Source organism: Ictalurus furcatus, chromosome 29, assembly GCF_023375685.1.
Source record: "Ictalurus furcatus strain D&B chromosome 29, Billie_1.0, whole genome shotgun sequence".
Lineage (NCBI taxonomy): Eukaryota > Metazoa > Chordata > Actinopteri > Siluriformes > Ictaluridae > Ictalurus > Ictalurus furcatus.
This window is the reverse complement of record NC_071283.1, coordinates 9870491-9883631: the sequence shown is the minus strand read 5'-3', so window position 1 is coordinate 9883631 and position 13141 is coordinate 9870491. Positions and strand designations below refer to the sequence as shown.

At 39.6% G+C, this 13141-nt stretch overlaps 1 protein-coding gene across 1 annotated transcript in view; it reads left to right on the top strand.

The window, feature by feature from the left end:
* LOC128604269 (phospholipid-transporting ATPase ABCA1) overlaps positions 1–13141 on the top strand; it is a 195115-nt gene that overhangs the window by 147005 nt on the left and 34969 nt on the right. The window contains exons 38-39 of the mRNA XM_053619270.1: positions 1576–1691; positions 3902–4046. Coding sequence (XP_053475245.1) covers positions 1576–1691; positions 3902–4046 — 261 coding nt within the window. The remainder of the gene's footprint in view (positions 1–1575; positions 1692–3901; positions 4047–13141) is intronic.

Here is a 13141-nt window from a genome sequence, read left to right as displayed (position 1 = left end):
GTTCTCCATGTAAAGGCACTGACTGATCCAAAGCATAGGAGTAAATCCACCTCTGAATGGCTCAAAAAAAAGGCTAAATTAAAGTTTTGGAGTGGCATAGTCAAAGTCCTGACTTTATCCAATTGAGATGCTGTGGCAGAACCTTAAATGGTCAGTGCATGTTCAAAAACCCTCCAGTGTGGCTAATCTAAAGCAGTTCTGCAAAGGAGTATGGACCAAAATTCCACCACAGCGCTGTGAAAGACTGATCTCCAGTTCTCTGAAGCGCCTGGTTGCAGTTATTGCTGCTAAAGGTGGCACAACCAGATTTGAAGTTTAAGGGGGCAATTAGTTTTTCACATGGGTGATAGGTGTTGGATAACTTTTTTTGCTTCACTAAAAAATTCAATAAAAACTGTATTTTGTGTTTACTCAGGTTTCCTTTCCGAATTTCTGAAATGGTTTACTATTAGATGTACACAAAAACAGAAGAAATCACTATGGGGCAAATACTTTTTCACAGCACTGTATATTTGTAGGTTGCATTTGACTTTTTTTTTTCTTCAGAGTACTGTATTTGCATATTTGTTTTTGCCTTGTTCTTTACATTAAGACTAAGGTGTGAATATTTAGCGGTTGCTCTAATGTTTTAGTTAAATAGTGAGTACAGTATATTAGTCAGGGATTAGACAGGATTTATTTTTGATTTGTTTTGACTGGAAATGAAAAGGTATATTTACATCCCTGCTTCAGCATTCCACACCCCTCTCTTTAGTTGGAAACCGGTTCGAACGACATAAGAGAACGACTAACGACATTCTTTACATATAGTATGATGGCGTGCTCTGCTTATAGGAAGCCTAGGGTATAAATAATCCCAAATGCTGCGTTAAACCAGAAACGTGTGTATTTACTTAGAGCATTTTCAGATGTTTGCAGAATCATAGGAAAAAAATGAGTTCTATGATTTTCCTGTCATCATGCCATCTTTGAAAACCTGCCTATAGTGACATTTTTTCTTCTTCCTGTAGCCAGGCATGTAGGAAGTTATGAATTCTGGACAGGAATTTAGGAAAAATGTTTAGATTTAGGCTATACTTTCTTGAACGGAAAAACAAAGTTAACATCAATTAATCACTTTTTTTCTCCTGCATTGAATTAATATGGCCCTATACTGTAGACTAGTGATCTAGGATCATCGCCAACATATTATATTCTTTATCCAAACGCTAATCCATAACCTCAATGACTGTGGTCTGTTCCTTGACCCAGTGCAGGCCAAAACCTTCTTCAGTTATGAATTACATCCCATTAACCCCTTGTCCATGTGAGAGCCCTCTGCATTCACAGGGAAAATTGAGAAGAAGCACCGAGACGGCTAATTAAAAGCACATCGATTCAGCTCCGATTCCTATTCAGGAGACTTCACATTCATTACACTGAGACGACCATTACCATTTTCCAAATTGTACTGTTGGTCCTTGTCCTTCCTCTGAATAATGGATGATGAAGTTCTTCTGTCTGGTACAGTGTGTATTTTTCAATAAGTGGGTCATGAACCAAGTGTCTGTCCTCTTCTGTTTTGTTTTCTTCTAGTGTAATTATGTCGTCCCATGTCTCATCGTCATTGTCATCTTCCTCTGCTTCCAACAAAAGGCGTATGTTTCGCCTCAGAACCTGCCTACACTCATCCTCCTGTTGGTGCTCTACGGGTGAGTTAGGCCGAACACATCCCATCACACTCATTTACATCAGCAGTGTAATGTGCTGTGACATTTAGGCAAAACATGATGAAGCCATGCAATTTCTGCATGATATCCTGGAAAACCAATGGTTTTATTTTTCATTTATTCTCTAAAATATATATAGTAAAGTATATTAGGAGTGTACTACGGTGATAGTATTTGTTTGGTGCTTTACATATCCATGTCTGTATCGGTATTCAGGTTTAAACCCCATAATGGGTGTGGCCTAAATCTAAACTGAAAACACTGAAATTTAACTCCAGCACTGTCAGCATGGTTGGTGAATTCTGACAGAATTCTCTGACAGTTCCTCAACCTCACCTACATCACTCAAGTTCATACTTGATCTGAATTAGATGGTTTAATCCCACTCTCACAGTTATATACACTAATTAGCCAGAATATTAAAACCACCTGCCTAATATTGTGTAGGTCCCCCTTGTGCCACTAAAACAGCTCTGACCCACTGAGGCATGGACTCCACAAGACCTCCGAAGCTGTGCTGTGATGTAGTCTTGCTGCAATATTCAGCGTTACCAGTGTTACACGGTGTTCGGCCACAGACCGATTACATCACTTGCGCACCGCGGCACCGCCCCGTCTGTCATTTTGCCTTTTTATAGTAATAAAAATCATTTAGTTCAATTAGAGAACGGACGCTACAATTAAAAACTGAACGCATCTGCTCAATTCCGCATGAGCCGAATGAGTCAGAGTCGCAGCACAACAGGAGTCAGATTTCATTGATGAGCATGAGGCGAGCTGACTGACAAGACGATGGAGGAAGATTTGGTTTCAAAGCGAAATGTAAAAGCACCTATTTGGCAATGTTTTGGATTTAAACCCAATGTTAATAGGGAACCTGCAAACATTAATGAGGCAGTTCAAGCAATTGCCATCCCTGAGTTGCTACTAATTCGAAAGCGAAAGTGAAATGCGTAAGGCGTAAGGCCTGCATAAATGCGTAATGCGTACTGCGTAAGGCCGTACGGGCCACAAGAACACCCCACAAGACCTGACATTTTGGAGATGCTCTGACCCAGTCGTCTAGCCATATCAAAATTCCTCTGATCCTTATGTTGCCTAGTTTTCCTGCTTCCAACACATCAGCTTTATAATGAGTCTTTATTGGTTACATATACATTACAGCACAATGAAATTCTTTTCTTCGCATACCCCAGCATACCAGGAAGTTGGGGTCAGAACGCAGAGTCAGCTATGATACAGCACCCGTAGAGCAGAGAGGGTTAAGGGGCTTGCTCAAGGGCCCAACAGTGACACCTTGGCAGTGCTGGGGCTTGAACCCCCAACCTTTTGATCAGTAACCCAGAGCCTTAACCCAGAGCCACCACTGCCCCAGAACTGACTGCTGACTTGGTGCCTAAAATATAGCCCACCACTTGACAGGCGTCATTGTTACAAGATGTTATTCACTGCACCTGTCAGTGGTTTTAAAGTTATGGCTGATCAGTGTTTGTACAATGTTTGTACCTGCCTGCAATATTTTTCTAATAAATGTAGCTCTATTTCCCAAAATATAAACAAATTGGTAGCCTTATTTATAGCACCTCGACTCAAACCAGGAGTGATTTCCTCATGAGGAAGGTTTTGGCTAGTTACATGCCATAGTGAAACAGACATAAGTCTATTCAGTTCAGTTTGTGATAAGATACTAGCTGTCAAAATGTCTGTGATGCTCCTCCAGCATCAGATCATCAAAACAAAGAAGAGCGTTCACACACTCTGTACGGTCGACAGAGGACAAAGTTTTAAAACGTTTAAATGAACCTAATAACAGACATTAATTACAAGAAATTTAGTCAGCAGAACAGAACTTGCTGAGATTTTTTTTCCTTTTTGATCTAGTCAGCGAAACCTAGCGTGTGTTAAACAGGCACTTTAGTAGCTATTTTAATAAGTGGATGTAAAATGTGGATTAGCTTAATCCTGAGCACACTGTTGCACACTTCACAATGAATAACACAGGAGCAATTTGTTTTTATTATTATTATCGTTATTATTATTGCTTCACAGAAGACTCGTTATGCCAAATATGATTTATGCTAATGCTCCTTTTCTGATTGTGTTTTCCACTTGACTGAACATGATGAACAAAATGTTCATATTGTGTTATGAGTGTGTGCTCATACTTCTTGATCGCATTCTGCGTGTTGTAGGTGGGCAATCACACCGATGATGTACCCGGCTTCGTTCGTGTTCAGCGTTCCCAGCACGGCGTATGTGGTCCTCACCTGCATCAATCTCTTCATTGGCATCAACGGCAGCATTGCCACCTTCGTCATGGAGATGTTCAATGACCCGGTAAGATGCAAATCCATAGAAACACACACACACACACACACACAAAAAGAATTAATTAAATACATTTTATATATTTATACACCCATGTACCCCTGTTAATTCTTGCAATTATATAATCAGTATGTGGCATCATGTGGCAGGAGCACAATGCATGAAATTTTGCAGATACAGGCCAAGGGCTTCTATTATAAGAGTTAATATTCACATCAAACATCAGAATGGGTAAAAAAAAAAAAAAGTGTTTTCAGTGATCTCGGTCATTACTTGGGTGTTGGTGATCTGAATATCTCATCAATTGCTGATCTGCTGGGATTTATTTTTCTGTCAGAAGATACAGGACTATTAATGTATTCATATAGTTAGTCAGTGTTAGAAAGTTAGTCAGGCATGTTTAATATACAGTAAGACTATATTTTAAAAAAAAAAGTATGCATTATGCTCACTGTCACATTTATTGACTAATTATAGATTGCGAGACCAATGTGCTGCTGTATTTAGCTCCATATGCCACTGGTGAAGCTGTTGCTTTCCATCCTTCTGTCTCTCCACACACTTCTCTCTGGCATTTATGGATGAAGATCGAGATTAGGGAAGGTTCTTCGTGCTTTATTGACTGTGTTCATTTGAATTTTTCTCTCTGAGGGATGAAAAACGTGGAAGAGAAGAATGGGAAAGGGCTCAAAGGCATATCTTTGTATGTTTGGATGTATAATTCCCTTTGCCTTCTGTTAAACCTATCAGGCTTCTTCATATACTCAGTGATACTGATGCGATGCAGTGTTGATAAAGGTGTGTGTGTGTGTGTGTGTGTGTGTGTGTCAGGCTTGCTATGTGTAAAGCCAGTGTGTGCCCCAGTTCTGCATGTCCTACCAAGTCCTGCGAGGCGAGCTCATCCCCACATGGTTTCTGTGTGTGTGTGTGTGTGTGTAAGGACATATGTATGAAAGAGCATGTCATGCTTAAGTAATTACATTAGCATAATTCCTCATTTGCCACTTTAAAACAGAGTAAGTTTTCTAAGTGGGTCAGTAGCAGCATTATATTCTGAAGGTAGCTACTGTACTACATGCATCCTTTGAAGGATCTTCTCTCATTGAATAACTTTGCTAGCGAAACTAATACCAAACTGACTGCAGATACAGTATTTGGGAGATTCCACAACTGGGGTGAGATTTAGCCCTCATACCTCATGTTGTAAGTCATTTTAAATATTTAACCATTTAGAAAATGTCTTAACCCATCTCAGGCAACAATATCTCATTTTTTACAAGGGTTCTATGAAGACAATGGCTGCATTTTGTTATTAAATGAGTAACAGTGTTGAGTTTTACGTCTTGAATGAGCAAATTGCCCAAGATGTGATTAACTAGCATCTGCCATTAAAGCCATTCTAATGATTTACTTTTTTTAATAATCAAAATTTTCTTTCAGTCTACAATTTTGGGTTGCTGAGTTGTACATTGAAAGTGACCTCATCAGTCAGTTTAACAATATCACCGTGATCTTCAGGAAATTTGGATGATGTAACTTCCTTTGGAATATATCAGTATTTCATATAGGGGTGAATGGGGTCAGGTTGTGTTTGTGAAAGTTTGTGAAGCCTTTAGAATTTTCTAGATTTCTGCATAAATATGACCTAAAACATCATCAGTTTTTCACACAAGTCCTAAAAGTAGAAAAAGAGAACCTGATTAAACAAATGAGACAAAAATATTATACTCATTTATTTTTTGAGGAAAACGATCCAATATTACATTTGGTGTGACCCTCTTATGTAACAATACGTGCAACTAAACATTTCTTGCAAGTGTTGATCAGTCCTGCACATCGGCTTGGAGGAATTTTAGCCCGTTCCTCAGTACAGAATAGCTTCAACTCTAGGATGTTGGTGGGTTTAGTCACATGAACTGCTTGCTTCAGGTCCTTCCACAACATTTCTATTCAATTAAGGTCAGGACTTTGACTTGGCCGTTCCAAAACATTACCTTTATTCTTCTTTAACCATTCTTTGATAGATAGACTTGTGTGCTTAGGGTAATTGTCTTGCTGCATGACGCACTTTCTCTTGAGATTCAGTTCATGGACAGATGTCCTGACATTTTCCTTTAGAATTAGAATTTAGGCCTAGATGCAGCAAACCAGGCCCAAACATGATACTACCATCACCATGGGATAAGGTTCTCATGCTGGAATGCAATATTACAAGCTAGTGCCTTGCATGGCAGCTCTGCTACCACTGGTGTGTGAGTGTGTGTGTGAATGAGTGAATGAGACACAGTGTAAAGCACTTTGTAGAACTGCTAAGGTTAAAAAAAAGTGCTGTATAAATGCAGACCATTTACCATTTCTCCAAACATAAAGCTTCTCATTTAAACCAAAAAAGTTCTGTTTGGTCTCATCTATCCAAAAAACAGTTTTCCAATAGCCTTCTGTCTTGTCCACGTGATCTTTAGTGAACTTCAGATGGGCAGCAATGTTCGTTTTTTTTTTGGAGACCAATGGCTTTCTCCTTGCAATACTGCCATGAACACCATGTTTGTTCAGTGTTCTCCTGATGAACATGAACATTAACATTATCCAAAGTGAGAGAGACCTTTAGTTGCTTAGAAGTTACCCTGGGTTCCTTTGTGACCTCGTGGACTGTTACACATCTTGCTCTTGGAGTCTTTGTTGGTCTCCACTCCTGGGGAGGATAACAATGGTTGTGAATTTGACAATCTGTCTGACTGGATTGGTGGAGCCCAAGTTCTTTAGAAATAGTTTTGTAACTTCTGCAAGCCTGATGAGCATCAGCAACTCTTTTCTGAGGTCCTCAGAAACCTCCTTCGTTAGTGCCATGATACACTTCCACAAACATGTGTTGTGACAATCAGACTTTGATAGATCCCTGTTCTTTAAATAAAACAGCATGCTCACTCACACCTGATTGTCATCCCATTGATTGCAGCTTTTAGGCAGAAAATCAAGTTGAGACTGGTCAGCAAGAAGGGGACAGGGCTTCCATTGATGTCAGTTAATATTGGAGAGTTCAAATCACCTGGCCTCTTCCAGATTCATATATCGATTGTCTCATTTTCCACTCTTACTGACTGGGAAAAAGAATACTGCTGTTTTAGTGTATTTTTGAGAGATACCGTCTAGTATTGTACTCCAGTGGACACAAAATGTGTAAATGTTGGCAGGTCTGCAAAGAGTTTCTGCCTTTTAGTTGAGGGTATGAACATGATGCTTCATCACCAGAGACATTAGTTGTATAATGTCACCCCCTCCCAGGGATTCAAGTATTTGTTTATTTTCCATACTTTGTATTAATGCGCATAGAAAATCATACTTATTGGATAAAAGCCTAGTTAATTTGGTTAATAAAGCAAGCATACCATGAGATTGGGCAAGCTTCCAATTTCCTCATGGGCTAGCTAATGAATTTATGATTTGTCCACCACTGATGACAGTATGTTTTGTTATGTTTAGTTAATTATAGAACATTAACTGCATATGAGGATTTTAAATGAGCAAAATAATTAATAATTTGTTGTTTATAACAGAGTTTCCCAACCTTTTTTCAGTCATGGCACCCTACACAAACACTAATGCTAGACAGCGTTAGCTACATGAGGATGAAGTTGATGGTTCAGAAGAATCTGGAGCTTTTCCTTTAAGAAATCTGTCCATATTATTTTGCACTACACACACATCGTCACACGCTAATTATTAGGATAAAACACATGCATACGTTAAGCATACTGATGTTGACAGGCTGCTGACAGGTCAGCGAGGGGGGTCGAGGGAGGGAATTATTATTTTGTATATATAATTTTATTATTATTATTATTATTATTAATTATTATTATTATTATGCATGTGTATGTCCGTCTTATTATTTTTGTGTCTGTTTTATTTATATTTATCATATATATTACAAGTTTTATGCACATTTTAGGATTTTAGAAAAGTTTGAAGGATTTTTACATGCCACTCCTGCTCTCATCAGACGCACCTCAGGGGGCCATGGCACCCTGGTTGGGAAACAATGGTTTATAGCAGTAATTTTTTTTCTCACATTAGAAAATTATGTACAAGTGCTAGTGAAAATTCTGCTTAAGTAAGCTTAAGTAAAATCATATACACTCACACTATATAAATCATTGACTCTATAGCAAAATGTCCTCCTCTAGCTCTGCTAAGAAGAAAGTGTACTTCACACACACAATTCAGTGTGTATGACGTTCCCGCTGAGATACCTCTGTTTTATTTTCCTCCTCATTCCTTATATTCTCCAAATCCCTGCGGTAAGATGTCTCAGTGGGAATGTGGACACTGTGTGTGTGTGTCTGTGTGTGTGTGTGTGTGTGTGTGTGTATAAGTGTGAGTGTAGAAGAAGAAGAAGAAGAAGAAGAAGAAGCGGAGTACTAGAGGAAATATGGATCACCTGAGTGCCTGAGAGAATTGTGCACTCGAGATGATTTATGAGTTTACGACAGGAGTTTGAGGAAAGTGGCCCGGGTTGCTCGGCGGAGTCTGATGCCCCTCTGCACGCTTGGCCTGATGAGGGAGAGGAGTGCAGATGGGATTTGATGTTTCTGGCATTAGTCACAGTGTTAGTGTTGACTTCTGTATCTGTTTGCTCCTTGATCCTTTACACTGTGAGTTCCCTGTAAAGCCGTACCTCGAGTCGGTGTGATGTGTCAAACTTGTAGTAAGCGTGAGGGGCATGGCTTAATCTTTGTATGCAAATGAGATTAAAAGCAATGCAGAGACTACCAATGAGAATGAGGATGATTGTACAGATCATTTCTAGTTGGGATGAAGTAGATTTAAATTTCTTGTGGTAATTGCAAAGCCGTTTGTGTTTATATGATTATTAATTGAATTGTTAATGTCACGTAACAGAGTTGGAGACAGATGCAAGTGCAGTTGAAGCTTTTATTGAAGAGAGGCAGGCAGACAAATCTGAATCGTAGGGCAAAATAGTGGTCAAAAACAGGCAACAGGTCAGGCGATCGGCAAACATGGTAGACAGGGTGAAGGAAGAACGCAAAAAATGTGACGACAAAACAGGATCAAATCCATGAAACTAGGAACAAAGATCAAAGGCTTCAAACACACAATACTTCGGCCTTGGTGTGCTGTCTCATCAGCCTGTGACTGGAACATGACTAGGTGAACCATCTCGTTGTCGTCTGACTGGAACATGGCTTAGTGGGCCATCTCATCGGCCTCAGGCAGGAACAGGACTTGGTAGGCCATCTCATCAGACTCGGGCAGGAACAGGACTTGGTAGGCTATGCCATCAACCTCTAACTGGAACTGAACCTGGGAGGTCACCTCGTTGACTTCTATCAGGATCATAGTTGGATAAACCACTTCATTGGTCTCACACTGGGGCTCAGGAGATGAGGTCGACACATTGACCTCCAGCTGGGTTGTGGAGGCCGCCCTGTCGCCCTTCTCATAGTAGGTGGAGTATGGCCTTGCAGGTTTGTCTATCAGGCTGGCCCTCCCCAACAAATTCTCTAAATTAAATTGAAAGTCTGACTTCCCATAGATCACCCTCATGAGATAGATGAACTCCTTAGGCCTATGGCTCGATGGCCGATCAGGCGCTCCACCCATTGGCGAGCCGGACAACATGAATTCTAGCCACTGTCTCTCCTTGGGCTTGGGGTTCACCAGGCTCTCCAAATAAAATTGGCACTGGAGGAAAAATCCCTTCTGAGGGCTTTTAAAGAGGCATTGTGGTCAAAAACAGACAACAGGTCAGGCGATCGGCAAACAGGGTAGACAGGGTGAAGACAAAACAGGATCAAAACCATGAAACTAGGAACAAAGATCAAAGTCTTGGTACTGGTCTGGCGGAAAACACAGAAACATACGATACTTCACACTGAACAAAGACACACGAGGGGTTTAAATACACAACATAATCAAAGGAGTGACACAGGACAGCTGAGATACATTAGGAAAAAAAACAATAACATAACAGGGGCGGAGACAGGACAGAATCCAAGACAAACACTCGTGTCAAAGTAAACAGTCAATGAAGCACGCACTGTCGCACTTCAGGCAGTTTATGCGCGCTGACTGCCAGAGCATTCTGTGACAGTTAAATTAAATAAATTGTTTAAGTGTTAAAAAAAAAACTATTATTTGTGATATCTCTCTGAACTACAGGAATCTTCAATGATTATGATCAGCCTTTAATCAGAGTTTGGTAGAGTAGCAAACAATTTTACTTAAGTACAAGTAAAACTTAATAATTACTCAAGTAACAGTAAAAGTATTAATGTTAATAATTTCTTGAGTAAGAGTATTAAAGTATTCGATGAGAAAACTGCTCAAGCAGCAAGTTACTAGTTATATAGGATTGGATTGAAATGAAGGGAAAATCCTGAATCTCAGACTACATGGAGAGCTATAAGTCACACCTCACCTTCAGAGTCTGTCTGTTCTGCTTCTATAATATAAAACCTGGGTTCAAGATGAAGCAGCAGATCCCAGTCCTGTGATGGGTACAGTAACACATTTTCAACACAAAATCTCACACACACCTCACAAAACAAACATTTTCCCGACAGTTGACTGTCTTTATTTTCACATGTTAACAACACAAACTTGTCAGCATCTTCATTTAAACAGGACACCAGAGAACAAAAGAACAGACTATGGAACAGAACCGAAGAGAAAGTATGTGTAGAGTGTGTGTGTGTGTGTGTCCTGTGTCCTGCATCCGTCGACATGGCTCCTCTTCAGCCTTTATCTTCCAGGACAGAGCCGCTAAAAAAATGAGCGCATGTTGCATCCGCATGCAAACCACTGCAGCGTATCGCACACCACTGAACGTGGCGAAGTAAAAGTACATTTCTGTGAACTCGAGTAAGAGTATAAATATGGCCATAAATATAATATAATAAATATAAACCTACTCTTAAAAGTCTTTTTTTTTTTTTTTTCAAAAAAGTTCCTCAAGTAATTGTAAGAGTCAATGTAGCATGATACTACCCAGCTCGGCCTTTAATTATTAACAGCCTTGGATACAACTCATGAGGAAAAAAAGGTTTCAAAACTGATAAGATAAAAAAAAGTACACTATGGCACTGTTGAATTCTCAAATCTGATTGGATTGAAGGTGTTGATTAATTTTCTATCACAACAGTTACTATATAAAATCTATACAGGATTTCGCGGAGTTTGAATTTTTTTTTTTGTTTTGTTTGTTATCGCTGTGGCCAAAAATGCTTGATTTCCTGCATTTTTTTTTTAATTCGCATTGCAATTTGCTGGGTTTGGTGGGGTGGGGGTGTTTTGTGGAAAACTACATGAATTGGCAAAAGTACACAAAAAAATTGCACAAAATTGTTTTGCGTGCACTTTAGCAGTGATGTTTGTTGGTAAATGAGACCTTTTAGCTGTATTCATGTTTGACACACGCGAATCGAAGAGGACTTTGCCTGAATGCGTGTTGTGTTGACGTCACATGATAAGTCTTGGCCCAAGAGTTTCCTTGATTTTGCTGTGATCGTAAAATATTGGAGTGATTGTAAATGTCCTTGTTACGATAGTGACATACACGTCTCCTGAATGAAAAAAAAAAAAAAAACCTGTTGTGTTGTACATAACTGCTGTTATGTAACAATGAAAAAATGGTATGTTTTCTTTAAGGAGACATTTATTTAACATTTATGAATGGCTTGGGAATGTCTTCAGGACCGCAGACATTGTGTATACTGGCAAAGTCCAATGTTCCTAACCTTGACATATTAGGCAGGGGGAGTAAATATTTCTTATGCGTCCAGATGGTTTTATGCAAAAAATGCTCTAGGGTGTCTGCCGCCTTGTCCCCCAAGCTCCCTGGGATGGGCTCCCCGCAACCCTGTGTAGGATAAGCGGTACACAAAATGGACGGATGGTACATTTCTGTAGTATAAGTGGACTCAAAGTCCTACATACACACAACTATTACCAACCTTTGAGTCAATTTCTAGCAAACTAGCTAACTTGCGAACTAGAAGATAAGATAAGATAAGATACAATAACTACAACTAGTAAATACTATAAGTGAAACCATTAGAATTAGGTTCTGACATTTCTGGGGACAACAATAAGATAATGTTTTAAATATGTTATTTGCACGATACTTAATATGTACATTTGTACATATGTGCACCTAGACCAGAATATTGCTCAAGAATGAATGTTGACAGTCTGCGTTAGTCTTTAAGGTGCTCGACTTTATGGCCCAGTATCTTCAAATTGTCGTTCGTTGTAATTCAAAGGTCTTGAAATGTGAAAGGTATTTATAGAGTCGAATCCAGTTTCCCTTTTTAATACAACGCTGTCTCTTTTAATGGAATAATTTATAGTCCGGTCAGGGAGTGTTATATAAAATCTCATGGCTCCACATTGCTAAAAATAGTGCTTCCCCATTTTAGATCATATGCTCTGTAATACAAAGGACTGCGTCATTAGTGGTCAATATAGCCGATGCTGTCGGTCAACAAAGCAAATTCCCGCCTCAAAGTTGAACAAAGTGGAAAGTTTCTGTCTCTGCACTTCTCTCTCTCTCTCTCTCTCTCTCTCTCTCTCTCTCTCTCTCTCTCTCTCTCTCTCTGTCTGTCTGTCTGTCTCGTGCCCTAATGGCATGGATGTTGCTACCATGTTATTTACAATATTGCATCATAGCAATTAGGCTTTACAGAAACAGACTAATGGCAAAAGAAGGATTTATTGATCTCTCTCTCTCTCTCTCTCTCTCTCTCTCTCTCTCTCTCACACACACACACACACATACACACACACACACACACATGCACTGTGGTGGAGAATATCGGCAGGCTGTTCGACTGAATTCACCAGTCCACAAACTAGCTTTTTTTGGTCATGTTTACCTTTAAATTAGTGCCATGGCCAATGAAAGATGGCTATTAGCCCTCTACTGGACGACAACAGGAAAATATTGAGGTGCAGAGGTCAAAGGCCAAACAGGAAGGAATACTGTATTTTACATCAAAGAACCCTATTCTGCAGAATACACTGCACTTCTACATAACACATAGTATGACCCACCATGATTATATTAAATTCACTTCCTTTAAGTC